Source organism: Paroedura picta, chromosome 2 (genome assembly GCF_049243985.1).
Source record: "Paroedura picta isolate Pp20150507F chromosome 2, Ppicta_v3.0, whole genome shotgun sequence".
Classification (NCBI taxonomy): Eukaryota; Metazoa; Chordata; class Lepidosauria; order Squamata; family Gekkonidae; genus Paroedura; species Paroedura picta.
Window position 1 is genome coordinate 11,011,639 of NC_135370.1, and position 14,447 is coordinate 11,026,085.

General features: G+C 47.1%; 1 protein-coding gene across 1 annotated transcript in view; it reads right to left on the reverse strand.

Moving 5' to 3' along the window:
* The window catches only part of ITGAV (integrin subunit alpha V), an 83,168-nt gene that overhangs the window by 35,943 nt on the left and 32,778 nt on the right, over positions 1-14,447 (reverse strand). Inside the window, exons 4-10 of the mRNA XM_077319368.1 lie at positions 11,817-11,931; positions 8,328-8,389; positions 5,647-5,692; positions 4,055-4,180; positions 2,583-2,627; positions 282-325; positions 137-193 (exon numbers count right to left, since the gene is read on the reverse strand). Of these exons, the coding sequence (XP_077175483.1) occupies positions 137-193; positions 282-325; positions 2,583-2,627; positions 4,055-4,180; positions 5,647-5,692; positions 8,328-8,389; positions 11,817-11,931 (495 nt within the window). The remainder of the gene's footprint in view (positions 1-136; positions 194-281; positions 326-2,582; positions 2,628-4,054; positions 4,181-5,646; positions 5,693-8,327; positions 8,390-11,816; positions 11,932-14,447) is intronic.

The following is a 14,447-nucleotide window of genomic DNA, read 5'->3' on the forward strand; positions in this document are numbered from 1 at the left end:
GGTCCTGAAAAAAAATGAGTCCAGCTCTCCATCTTTTATCAAGCTCTTCCAGATTTTAAAAAAAATTATAAATCCTGTATTTTCTTCCCATTAGTAACACCACAACACTGCCCCCCTAATATAGATAAAATCATACCTGTTCTCCGGTAAAATTATACAACGATGCCATGGTTTTTCCATCATAAATGGACACCTGTACAAGACAGAAATTGGGAATTACATTATGCTGGTGGCTGCAGGTAAACATTTACAGCTTTGTATGTCTTACTGAAATTTCTTACCAAGCCCAACGTTCTTGCTGCTCTTGGGACACCAGAGACAAAATCTGAAGATAAAAGAGAAGATACATTCTTGTGCGGCCAGTGCAGGGGAAACAAAAGCCCTTGAAATAGCTCAACAGTTCAGTGGACCATACTGCCACATCACTCAGGACACGTCTTCCACTGACTTCAGTGGGAATTACTCCACTAATCAACTGCAAAGACTGAAAGCCTTACCTACCTAGTGAGTGAGACACTCTACAAGAAGCCCAAAACAGACCTCATTATTTGCAAGACACACAGAATACAGGGTTGATGGGAGAGGTGAGACACTGGCAACACACATATATATACTAGAGTTAAAGGCCATTGCATCTGTAAATACAACAGGCGCTAGCATCTCCTCCTCCGCCTTTTTGGGGAGGGGGGGAGGCCTATTGTGCCAGACTGCCCCTCACCGGGTTCACTGGGGACCGGTCCAGCCTCTGTTTCCGGTCCACTTTACTGTGCACGTCCTGATTGGCCCGTGGACTGGAAACAGAGGCCGGTCCAGCTCCACCCAGGAGGCCATTGCTCAAATATTATAAGAGCAGATAAGTTTTAAAGATAAAATTACAAAAAGATAATTTTGTCAGTGGGGGAACAAACAAGCAAGAAAAGGAAGGCGAATCTTGGTGACTCAGGGAAAGCTTTATGAACAAAGTGCAACTGAGCACATGATATAGTTTCAGTTCTGTGAACATGAGGCATGACATGTTTCCTCAAACCCGGCCCCCTGTCAAGCAACTCTGACACTCCACACACCTCAACCTGAAGCTGCCACCCAGTTGCTGTCTCCCCCCTCTGACCTGATCTATTACCCTGTGCATACGCTATCTGCTTGTTCTTGGTTATTACACCCTCTGTTCATATTGTTATACATGTTTTAAAGGTACTAGTTCTGCTGTTCCATGTACAGTGCCCTGATATGTTGCAATATGGGGCAGCCTATAAATAAATCAAATGAATAAATAAAATAAGTAAATAAACATGGGACCAATGCACATAAAGGGATTTATTTTTTATTTGGTGGATGGCACGTGCGTAATGTAGCCAAGAGAACCCAAGATTGTCTGGCTGCCAGGCAAGAGATGCTTGGAGGTCACTGGCCACTGCCTGCCTCCGTATCAAGACCCCGGGATTCCTTGGAGGTCTCCCTTTCAAGTGTTAGTCAAGGACGACCTTGCTTACCTTCTGAGATTAGATGGGATTGAGCTTGCCTGGGCTATCCAAGTTGGGTACATTAAGGGAGAGTGGAAATGACAAGAGAGGCCCAGTACTCTACACTAGTGGTCCCCAACCCTTTTAAGGTTGAGGACCCCTTCCGGGGGTGGTGAAGAGCCGGCGGCCCAGGCGCCGCGCCTGCGTGTTAGCACCCCCTGGTGGTGAAAACGCGCATGTGCGGCAGCTCCTCGTATGCACGTTTTCACCACCAGGGGGCGCTAACGCGCAGGCGTGGGAGTTCCGCACCTGCGCGTTTGTGCCTGCCGGCATGCCAGTGCCTGCGCCTGCATCCTCCCCGCCAGCTCTCACAGCAGAAAACTAGCCAGGCTGCGAGTGAAGCGGCCGCTTCTCTCATGGCCTGGTGAGTTTCTCTCTGCGGGGGGGGGGGGGGGAAGAGGCAGGCGTGGCGGCCCACCACCAAGGCCTTCGCGGCCCACTAGTGGACCGCGGACCACAGGCTGACTACCCCTGCTCTACACTGTATGAAGACATAATGCCTGGCTCAAGCAATTCAAATCACCTAATATATTTTTTGTAGTTATTTTTCTGAAACAGACATGTACCAATCGGTCTAAACTAGTTAGAATTGCAACTCGCAGCATTTTCAGATGTAACTAAATCCCAGTACTGGTATGGCATTGAATTGGTAAATATTCAGGAATGCCGACTTTTTCAGCTCCATTATGGTCCCCAATGATCCCCATGGGGTGTAATGGAGAACTGATCCAGGAATATCTGGGGCTTGGGGTGTTCTTACAGAAAGGAGCACGTAATTTGTGGCACAGCTGCTGGTGCTTCTCCTTAAAAAAACAAACCCAAGTTTGAAAAAGGTTCCACTTCTATGAGCCCCCAAAGAAGGTGCCCCCATCCTCCATTGCTTTCAATGGAAGCAAGGGGGGGGGAGGCATTTAAAGGGAACATAATTGTTCGTAGGTGGAATATGCTGCCTCAGAGGGTGGTGGAGTTTCCTTCTTGATTATACAATTCTTTAAAATATACTCCCTGCAAACCAAAATTTGCTGTTTCTGCCCATTCCATACAAATATTAATGAGCTGTACCTTCTGTGTTGTCACCATTGAAATCTCCCACAGCCACTGAATAACCTGTCAGTCAAATATTTAAAAAATTATGATTAAAATACATTTCGTTTTCTCCACATTGCATGACAAATTGTCTAATCCAGGGGTAGTCAAAACTGTGGCCCTCCAGATGTCCATGGACTACAATTCCCATGAGCCCTGCCAGCTCCTGCCATGGGAATTGTAGTCCATGGACATCTGGAGGGCCGCAGTTTGACTACCCCTGGTCTAATCTTTATCTGCTGGAACGCTTCAACATCTGTTTGGGTCTGTTCTTCAGGATGTGGCTATTCAGGCTGTCTAATGCCCTAACTGCCTCATTTGCTCCACCGATGGGAGGGGATGTCACAGTCTGCATGAGACCAACAGGGGGTTCTGCCCCACCCTTGCCATGGGAAATCAACCAGGGTACACAGTTACTAGCTTAGACTTTTCTATGCTACCCATTTTGGACAGAAGAGCAAGGAAGATGCCCATTTATCAAAGTATTTTTCATGTCCCAATGTCCGTCTTGATAAACAAACTGTTATTTTTTTATGGAAGGGGATTGTAGTTAAGCAGAATGTCCAATACAAAACATATAGCACAGTTGGACATGCTGTATGTTGTGTTAGTAGACCTGCTGAGGACCAACGCAGGACTTTAGGCCTGCAATGCGCAGCTAGATCCCATCTGCCGGATCTAGTGCACACTGGCGGAAGATCTATTGTGTGGCTTTTGTATATAAGTTGGGGTTGGTTGTGAGTTTCCTCAGTTCACTTTTGACTCTTGAACCATCAGACTGGAGTCACAATAAAGAGTTTATTGAACTCCCATGAATTATAAAGATCTTATAGAATTCCCTTGAACCCAAGGGCCTAACACTGTACTAAAGAAGAACTAATTTAGGCAGATTTAAAATAAGAAGAGCTGCTTCTTATATGCCACTTGGCTTAATATTATTAGACCAGGAGTCTCAAAGCTGCTTACAATCGCCTTCCCTTTCCTCTCTCTACAACAGAGCACTGCTCTGTTAGAACAGCTCTGTCAGGACTGTGACTAGCCCAAGGTCACCCAGCTGGCTGCACGTGGAAGAGTAGGGAATCAAACCTGACTCTCCAGATTAGAGGCTGCCTCTCTTAGCCACTACATCAAGCTGGCTCAGTGAGAAAGAGGAGCTATGAACAAAGTAAGTAAATCAATAAATTCCATCTGAAAACCAAAGGGCACATTAGCTCTGCAAATCCAGCCTGCACTCCCCACCCTCTCTTGCAGAAGAGCGCATTCTCTCCTTTCTGTTCTGGCAGGCTGTAGAGCTGCTGTCAGCATGGGAAGGAGTGAGCCTCCCTACTAACTGAAACCAGTGTGAACAGTGATGCTTCCATCCATGTCCTTGTCAAAAGAAGGAACCGCCCCAAATTTGTTCCCGTCCTCAATGCAAGCAGCGTTCCATTTCCTTTTGAGCCACCCACCCAAATAGCTGTCGTCAAAAGTTGCACTTGCTGCCCGGGTCGCTAGCTGGTTGTCATACTTGGTGGTGTAGACGCTGGCACTGTATTTGGACACAATCTCAGCCACCTGATCCGAAATGAGCTGGCCTGGAGGGAAGGGAGAGGAAGGAAGGATGCAAAAAGGGGATGCGGAGGAGAACACAGAAACCGTTTTTTACTCTTTCCATTCATCAGAAAGTAAAAGGAAACCGCACCAGAATAAAAACAAATGAACAGATTTGGCTTAATATTATCCCAAATTTTAAAATGACGTAGAATGCTTGAGCTGTGGTGAAAGCAAACCTTGCCCCCCCCCCCCGAAAAAAAATAAATCATGCATAAGAAAAGTGGAGAGTTACCACAAGGTACGGTTCTAGGACAGCCCTATGAATCCGCTGCAGCAGAAATAAGACTACGATCTTGAACGTAAGATCTTTTTGAGGAGAGGAAGGGATGGGATGGAAACTGTGGGAGGTTACCAACTCCAGGTTGGGAGACATTTGGGGATCTGGGCCTGGGACCTTCGGAAGACGCAGTTTTGGGTAGGGGATAATGCCATGCAGCCCCCTCTCTGAAGCAGCTGGGCGTATGGACTGCTGTTGTATGGAGTTCGGATGACATTCTAGAACAGGGGTAGTCAAACTGCGGCCCTCCAGATGTCCATGGACTACAATTCCCAGGAGCCCCCTGCCAGCGAATGCTGGCAGGGGGCTCCTGGGAATTGTAGTCCATGGACATCTGGAGGGCCGCAGTTTGACTACCCCTGTTCTAGAAGGTTTTCAGTAGGGTTGTGCGCTCTGACCACTTCAGCAATCACTGAAGCCCAGAGGGGAGGGGCAGTGCCAGTGTTGCCCCTCCTCTCTGTGCTATGGCGCTGGCCGCTTCAGGCTTCAGTGATCGCCGAAGTGGCCGAAGTGAACAATCCTAGTCTCTAGGTCCCACCTGGAGGCTGGAAAGCCCCTTTGCAGGGGTAGGGTGTTCCATCTTTTTCTTATCCATTCAGAATTCTCTATACCTACCTCTCCCCCAAAGGATTCCAAACATTTGCAAAGATCAGGGAACCTTGAGGGGAAAATTAACTGGGAGGGTGATCGGGGTTGAAAGATGGGCAGAAAAAAAATTGCTCCCCCCCCCGGCCAATTCTCCCCCTCCCCAAAGCAGCTGTCCGGGATACAGGGGCCACTGGGATCCGATTATAAACATTTCTTTGGCACTTATACACAGTGGTGGAAAGTCAAGTCCCAGCTGACGTATCGTAACCCGGAAGAGTTTTCAAGGCAAGACACGGTCAGAGGTGGTTGGCCATTTCCTGCCTCTGCGTAGCAACCCTGGACTTCCTTGGTCATCTCCCATCCATGTACTAACTGGGACTGACCCTGCTTAGTTCTCAATATTTAATGAGATCTGACAAACCTGAGACAGCCAGGTCAATGTCACAGGTCCATTGGTGGTTTTCAAGACCATCTTTTTGGCAGCAAGACCATCTTTTTGGCAGCACCTTCCCAGTAACCAGCCTTGTTGTTTATGTTTTTATCTTTGGTCCATGACCATAAATGAATCTGATCATATCTCACCTTGCCAGTAAAAGCTTCCAGGTCCCCCAAGAAGAACTCTGTCTCCCTAACATGAGAAAGACAATCAGGTAAGCGCTCTTGTAGAGTTGTTATGGCACAGTCACCTGCACAATAGATATTCCTGCTCGGTCAGAACAGCTTGATCAGGGCTGTGACTAGCCCAAGGTCACCCAGCTGGCTGCATGTGGAGGGGGAGCGGGGAATCAAACCCAGCTGGCCAGATTAGATGTCCACACTCCTAACCACTACTACAAGCTGGCAGTACTTCAATGAGCAACTTTTATTTATTTTGAAAACTTCTATCCTACCTCTCCAGACAGCCTGCCTTTTACATAACAGACAGACAGAACATGACACAATGTAAAAACACAAAGTAGCATAAAATGAGCCTTAAACAATCCTCAGCCTAAATACAGACTATACAACTTTTTAAACTTAATTAAAAACCTGGGCAAACCATTTTTTCTTTCTGCCTGGAACCCAGAAGAGACCAGTGTAGACTCCAGGTGAGCCTCAGACAGAAGTAGGATTCCCAGACCCCCCAGCGGGTGTGAAGGATCCCCCTGCTTTGGAGCCCCTTCCCCAAAACCATTTAGCCAGGTGGAAGGGGAATCTACTAGCTTAGGTCTCTGTCTGCACTGGGAATGACATTATGGTGCCAGTGGTGCATGGATCCCCTGGTATTTGGGCAAAAACTCTATGGTACAATGGGCTTCTATTGTTTTTGACCAAATTTCAGACCCGTGCATGCTGGTCATGACACTAGCAACAGAGGCTTGGTGCCTAGCCTATTCTCCATTATTTGTGGGCATTCCACATGCAAGGTGCCACTACTGAAAAGGCCCTGTTGCTGGCTGCTACTTGCCTTGCTTCTGAAGGCAGGGGTATACAGAACAGGGCTTGTGAAGAGGAGCAGGACACTATGGGAGTTGTAGTAATCCAGCCTAGAGTGACAGTTGCGTGGATCACTGTGGTGAAGCATTTCAGGGCCAGATAAGAGCGCTAGGAGTGTGGCAGAAATAGAAAAATGCCAGCTGCCAATGACCATGGCTCCAAGACATCTGGAACCTTAAAGGTAAGAATTATAGCTGGAAACAGAGGGACACGGAAGCATCCCTGTATTTTGTTCTTACTTATCCTCTGAGGAATAAGTTTCGGGCAATTCCTAGATACTATGGTATACTATGGAAGAGCCTCTTGTGGCGCAGAGTGGTAAGGCAGCCACCTGGAAAGCTTTGCTCATGAGGTTGGGAGTTTGATCCCAGCAGCCGGCTCAAGGTTTACTCAGCCTTCCATCCTTCCGAGGTCGGTAAAATGAGTACCCAGCTTGCTGCTGGGGGGTAAACGGTCATGACTGGGGAAGGCACTGGCAAACCACCCCGTATTGAGTCTGCCATGAAAACGCTAGAGGGCGTCACCCCAAGGGTCAGACATGACTCGGTGCTTGCACAGGGGATACCTTTACCTTTACCTTTATGGTAGAAAGTCCGGTAACCGTGTACCCCCAGAAAAGAATTACTAGGATTGCACTGCCTCTGAACATGGAGGTTCCATTCTCAGCTAACACTGTTTCATCTTGTGGCACGGTTGAATTATCATGATTACTAAGACCCATACGTTTCCCAGCTGTATTTTTTAAATTACAGTTTGGATTAAATTACAAGACTGAATTAATTACAAGTTTGAATTAAGCAGGCTTGCTACAAGACAAAAGGAAAAAGGAAATTCTAAAACAGGTTTTTTTATCTTCTATAATGAGATTAACAAACCAGTGGTAGGTAAGCTACCTCCTTTTCTTTAACTTCTTTTCTTCCTACATTTCCTTACAAATCCTTAAAAATCCTGAACTGATTAAAACAGGGGTAGTCAAACTGCGGCCCTCCAGATGTCCATGGACTACAATTCCCAGGAGCCCCTGCCAGCAAAAGCTGGCAGGGGCTCCTGGGAATTGTAGTCCATGGACATCTGGAGGGCTGCAGTTTGACTACCCCTGGATTAAAACATTCAATTTGGCAGCCACATCCTGAAGCATAAATATTAAGTGACAGAAATGAAGTGATAAGAATTCCTTCGCAAAAGCCCTGTGACAAACAGGCATTCATCAAATCCGTTTTTGCTGGCTCTCTTATCGGCAAGTTACATGAATGAAGAAAGAAACACTCCAACAGACTTTTTATCATCATCATCATGATTATTATTATTTAATTTCTAAATCGCCCCTCCCATGTGGACTTGGGGCAATTCACAGCAACAAAACCACATACATAGTAAAATATAACACAGTAGTAAAAATACAAAAGAAGTAACAGAGTTGTTTTTTAAACCCCACTTTTCACTACCCGAAGCAGTCTCAAAGCGGCAAACAACCACCTTCCCTTCCTCTCCCTACAACAGGCACCCTATGAGGTAAGTAGGGCTAAGAGAGCTCTGACAGAACTGATCTGTGATAACAGTTCTAACAGGACTGTGACTGACTCAGGGTCACCCAGCTGGCTGAAGGGGGAAGAGGAGTGGGGAATCAAACCCAGCTCTCCAGGTAAGAGTCTGCCGCTGTTAACCACTACACCAAGCAGTAAAACTCCAGTATTGAAAGACAGTTTAAAAGTCCCTCCCTGCCCCCCCTCACCCTCTTAGTGCCCTCTGCCAGCTACCCCAGACTGGAGAGGACAATAAATAGGTACCTGGGTGAAGTCAATGCTGAATCCCCCTTGACAAAAGCCTTGTCCTTCGGCCTCAATGTTTGCTGCAGGACAAGAGAAAAGAATTGACACATAAAATACATTCCAGCATAGGCTTTTTCCCCTTAGGGTTGCCAGCCCCCAATTGATTTTCAGACAACCAAGATCAGTTCCCCTGGGCGCTTTCAATGTGCCCTGGCAGCTGGATATTCCTGTATGGAACAGGACAATCTACTTCTAAAGTGCACTGAAAGTGCATTATCTAACATGCGCAGAATGGGGCCCTGGAGGAAATGGCTGCTTCGGAAGATGGATCCTAAAGCATTGCATCTAGGGTTGCGTGCGGCAGCATCTGAATTGGCCATTCCAGGCTGACACAGCCAGCGCCACGCTGTGTGTGTGTGTGGGGGGGGAGGTGAGGCACAGGCGCTGGTGCATAACGGCACACACATGCAGCCAAGTTATGCACCAGTGCCGTAGCCTCTCCCCCTCCCCCCCTGCGGCGCGGCACTGGCTGTGTTGGCCTGGAACAGCCAATTCAGAGGCTCCCACACATAACCTCTGCTGAGGTCCCTTCCCTTCCCAAATCTCCAGGTATTTCCCAACCCACGGTTGGCAGCCCTAGGTGCCCCTGCGGATAATTCTGAGTTCTGCCCAGTTCCCTTGGGTCAATGGGAGGGGAAATGTTCCCAGAAGCCTTTGAACCTAGCTAATGCTGACAGTGTGGCGGTTCAGGCCCTTCACCCCAGAACCTCAGATTCTCAGCCTCTGAAGAGACCACCCCTGACACAAGCGTGAGTCAGAGAACAAGGCTGGTAATGCCCCCCCCCCATCTGATATTGCTTCATGTCAGAACAGTGCCATGAGGAAAAACCGCCACCAAATTCCTCAGCCATTGCTCACCCCCCACAACAGTGACCTCAGGCACTCTGTCCCTCACACTTAACCTAATTAAATTAGGTGCAGAGGGTTGCTGCTTCCTTTGCAGGAACTATAGGCTAAGGCAGACGTTCAGGTTTTTTGTGCTGAATTAGGTCCAGGTTGCCTGGACCAGCTCAGGTTCCCTGCAGCCACAGAACAGCTGTGCAATGGCGGCTATTATAAAATAAAGCACAGCCTATTTGAACTAAAAAAAACTGCTTTTGGGGAAAGAAGGGGTCCTGCCACCCCAAGTGTTTTCCTGTGCCAAAAAAGGGCTGGAAGATGGTTGCTTTTCTGGGTTTTTTGCTCTGCACGAGGAGCAGCAAAAACAGGGGAATAACTCCTTTCCCACAGCTGTGAAAATCACTGTGGGGGGGGGAGCCCTTCCTTCCCTCATGGGGGCATTCTGAGCCCAAATGTGCTCTGCTTTATTTTGTAGTAGCCACTCCCCAAAGCTGTTGTGGGGAACCAAGTTGGGAACCCAAGATCCAACGCTTAAAAAAAAGCAATGTCTTATTTGACCCTGTAGCGCTCCGCATGTCCATGGACTACAATTACCATGAGCCTCTGCCAACTGGAAGTGGCATTATGCTGGCTCTAGGAATCACTGGAAATCAGGGGTAGTCAAACTGTGGCCCTCCAGATGTCCATGGACTACAATTCCCAGGAGCCCCCTGCCAGCATTCGCTGGCAGTGGACTCCTGGGAATTGTAGTCCATGGACATCTGGAGGGCCGCAGTTTGACTACCCCTGAGGGGGAAAAAAACAGAGTCTCCAGTGATTCCTAGAGCAATGGGATGCTACTTCTGGGTTTGCCCCCTAAGTGACATCATGTCATCCACCATGCAGGCAATTGAAGGCCGCATCTACTTACAGGAAGGACATGGCAATTCCTATAAATGCCCAGAATTGAAAAGGGTAGCTCTAGGAATCACCGGAAATTCTGTGTTAAAACAAGACATTCTTGACATAGAAGTTCCATAAAATCCCTAGACCTACTTTTTAATTTTTCTCCCGAGTAAAGGGACCTGGAGGCAGTGAATTCCTTGCTTTCACTGGGGTTTTGGCAGCCATACTATTGAACGGCCCTTCATAACTGGTGGGCTTTGTCTGCATTTGTGAATTAGATCATGCGGTCCTATAAGAACTGGTGCCAATAACACCATGACCGAGGCTTAGTAGGAAATCTAAACTACTCCTTTCCAATTTGCCTATATTTACAGATCAGTAAGCCATAGAAAGCTTTGAGATAGCACTTGTTTTGCAACAGGAAAAGAACACATTCCAAGTGAGACCAAGGAGACTTTTTAGGATATCGTTAATCCTCTGAGTAGCTTTACGACCGAAATACTAATAGGTATTTATCATTATCACGGCATATAATGAATTGTTCCCTTGTTTTGGGGGGTGATTCACAATCTCTCCTCAAATGGTTTCCTATTTAAATATGGAGGGGGCGGGCAAGAAAAGAAATAAACATTTCGGGACAGATCTTTGGTGTTTGTTGGTCTTCCGTAACGGACTGAGTAAAATTTGTCTGCCCTGTGGTGGTAAATGCCATCAAGATGCAACCGGCTTATGGACACCCTTGTAAGGTTTTCAAGGCAAGAGACTAAAAACCATCAAAACCAGCAAGAAAAGCTCCCACATCATTAAAACAATTAAAATCAGATCTAAACAACACATATTTATCTATTTGTCTATGTTGTAGACTGCTCCTCCCTGCAAGCAGGCTAGGGGCAGTAGACAACATAAAAATATGTTCATACAAAGATTAAAATCATAAAAAACATGAACCTTCCATCTCAGAGGGGCAGTATAGAAGAAAGAAAGAAAGAAAGAAAGAAAGAAAGAAAGAAAGAAAGAAAGAAAGAAAGAAAGAAAGAAAGAAAGAAAGAAAGAAACCAGCAGATTATAGAATAGAATCATAGAGTTGGGAGGTATCTCCATGGTCATCTAGTCCAGCCCTCAAATCTCCATGCATGAGAACCTATCCACACATTACATGCAGACTTTATGTAAACCTTGGCTGGGTTTTTTGGTGCTGGGAACTGAATTATTAGGTACATTTGATTTGGGCTGTGAGAAGGTAGGGCCACAGCCTCCCCGCCTCCAGTGAATTTGCAACAATAAGAACAAATAAAAAATGTTGAAAATCAAAATGAACCCAAAACAAGTATTTCTGAAGCTTCGCCCTATGCATGGGGCAACCTGCCCTACTGCATGGCCTGTGGAAAAGAGTGCAAGACACAGAGCAACTGCTGTCACACGCACTGGATAATGTACCCTCGATGCATCATACCAACTGCTTGCAACTGTTTCACACCGTTGCAGTTCAGAAGAAGAAGAAGAAGTTGGTTCTTATATGCCACTTTTCTTTACCCAAAGGAGTCTCAAATCAGTCGCCAATGCCTGTTAGAGTGCATTGAGAATGCATTTTTCCAATGAGAAAAGCAGCCAGAGAAAGAGAGAGTGCATGATATCTCCCTCCTTGTTGTGCGTTGAACATGACGGCACAGAGAAGAAGATGCTCAGGGCAGTAATTACAACAGCAAGGCATTCTCGACATACTTGACCTGCAGGGAGCATATTCAACAACTTTAGTCCCGTCATGAAGATAACAAGTTCCCACAGGTTCCCGCTCTGCTTTGTGTTCCGTTCTCCAGTGATACAATGGTGCGCACGCCTGTGGACGAAGCAAAAGAGAGAGCTTAATAGAAAGACTCACTGAAGGTCCGAAGAAGGGAGTGCGAGCATTGTAAGGCACAGAAAACTCAACAGGGAAGACCTGGCAGCACCAAAAAAGAATACTTCACCTGCACCTCTCCCTTGTATTAGGCGGCAATGCGGCAAATCAAAACAAATATTCTGCCTTGTTTGCAATCTGAGAAACGTAACAGACCTTGAAAGCACCTGCAAATTATCTGCTTTGCAACAGGGTAGGAGGGGTCCAGATTAAATGATGTCTGCTGACTTTCAGTAGCCCTTAATTTGCTGGTGCCACCCTCTCAGGAGGCAGCCTCAGCATCTCTTTTGCTCTGCCGGTCACTGGGGATCTATTGCACGTCAGTGCTGAAAAGCTCCAAGCCATCTGTATTTCGTGGAGGAGTCATTGCGTACTAGCTCTTCTTCCAATAGGGATCTGCTTGGCCATTGTGAGAACCAGGATGCTGTACTTGATGGAAGGTTGTCAGCTCCAGGCAGGAAAATACCTGGAGATTTTATGGGGAGAGTCGGAGGAGGGCACGGCTGGTGAAGGGGAGAGACTTCAGTGGGGTATAATGTCATAGTGTTCAACTTCCATAGTGGCCATTTTCTCCAGGTGAACTAATCTCTATTGCCTGGGGAGCAGCTGTAATTCCAGGAGATAGAATCATAGAATCATAGAGTTGGAAGGGGCCATACAGGCCATCTAGTCCAACCCCCTTCTCAACGCAGGATCAGCCCAAAGCATCCAAGAAAAGTGTGCATCCAACCTTTGCTTGAAGACTGCCAGTGAGGGGGAGCTCACCACCTCCTTAGGCAGCCTATTCCACTGCTGAACTACTCTGTGAACATTTTTTTCCTGATATCTAGCCTATATAGTTGTACTTGTAGTTTAAACCCATTACTGCACATCCTTTCCTCTGCAGCCAACAGAAACAGCATCCTGCCCTCATCCAAGTGAGAACCTTTCAAATACTTAAAAAGGGCTATCATGTCCCCTCTCAACCTCCTTTTCTCCAGGCTGAACATTCCCAAGTCCCTCAACCTATCTTCATAAGGCTTTGTCCCTAGAGTTGGAAGGAGCCACACAAGGCCATCTAGTCCAACCCCCTGCTCAATGCAGGATCAGCCTAAATCAGTAGTTCTCAACCTGGGGGTCAGGACCCCTTTGAGGGTCGAACGACCCTTTCACAGGGGTTGCAGAAGGATGAGCAGCTTGGCGGGGGGGGCACTGCCACTGTTGCTGCTCCTCTTGAAGATGCCCACCAATTTAAATACAATTTATAGCCAATTTACATACCATCATGAACAATGGATCTTCACTGCACTGTAATTTCTGTGAAAGAACACTTGCATGATTTTTATGGTTGGAGGTCACCACAACATGAGGAACTATATTAAAGGGTCGTGGCATCAGGAAGGTTGAGAACCACTGGCCTAAAGCATCCAGGATAAGTAGCTGCGCAGCTGCTGCTTAAAAGCCACCAGGGAAGGGGAGCTCACCACCTCTTTAGGCAGCCCATTTCACTGCCGAGCTACTGCCGCTATCTAGTTGGTACTGTTCTACACGTAGTTAAAACCCATTACTGCAGGCCCTATCCTCTCCTGCCAACAGGAACCTTTCCCTGCTCTCTTCTAAGTGACAACCCTTCTAATATTGATATTGTTATTATATAATAACAACAAGATTGGCAGTAAAGCATCTCTCTACCCCCCCCTCCCCGACAGTCACCCTAGGGCAGGGCGCACAGATGTTAGTGTGGAGACATGATCCCACAAAAGGGCCTCACCCAAAGATCTGACAGAAGAGCTCCATCCTGCAGGCCTTCTGGAACTGTGAAAGCTCGGACGGGGCCCTCAGCTCTTCCGGGAGCTCTTTCCACCTGATCGGAGCCAGGTTCAAAAAAGCCATGGCCTGGGGCAAGGCCAGCAAACTTCCTTAGGACCAGGGACCAGTTTATGTACAGAGGAGGAGGAAGAGGGAGGAACTCACAAGGCCATGCAGAATTCCTAATCTTATAACCAAGCATGAAAATACTATGCCTCTCCTGGGCCTGCAAGGTATTAGTTTGCCTTACGTCTTCTAAGGATAACAAATTTGGTTGGTCTTAAAAGTGCCACTGGACTCTAATTTTTTTCTGCTGCTTCAGAACCAACATGACAATCCATTTGAATCTATCTTGTAAGGATGTGAGATTTTTACTTGAATATTTTCAACCTGTGTACTGCATTACTGAGGTGTTTTCCAAGAGGGCCTCAGATATACCACGGTGTGGGGGATTTCAAGATGGTGGCCGCATGGAGCTGGCAGCCGAGGCTGCCCTTCAGCACCAGCCTCTACAGGGCTGCATGCAGCAGCAGCACATGGAGCCAGCAGCCTCACCTGGACCTCCCCACCCGGAGCTGACAGTCGCTCTGGATAAAGAATTCCAGAGAAAACCCCAAAGAGTTTTGTAATGTCATGAGGACAGTCATCCAATCCAGTTCATGATGGCC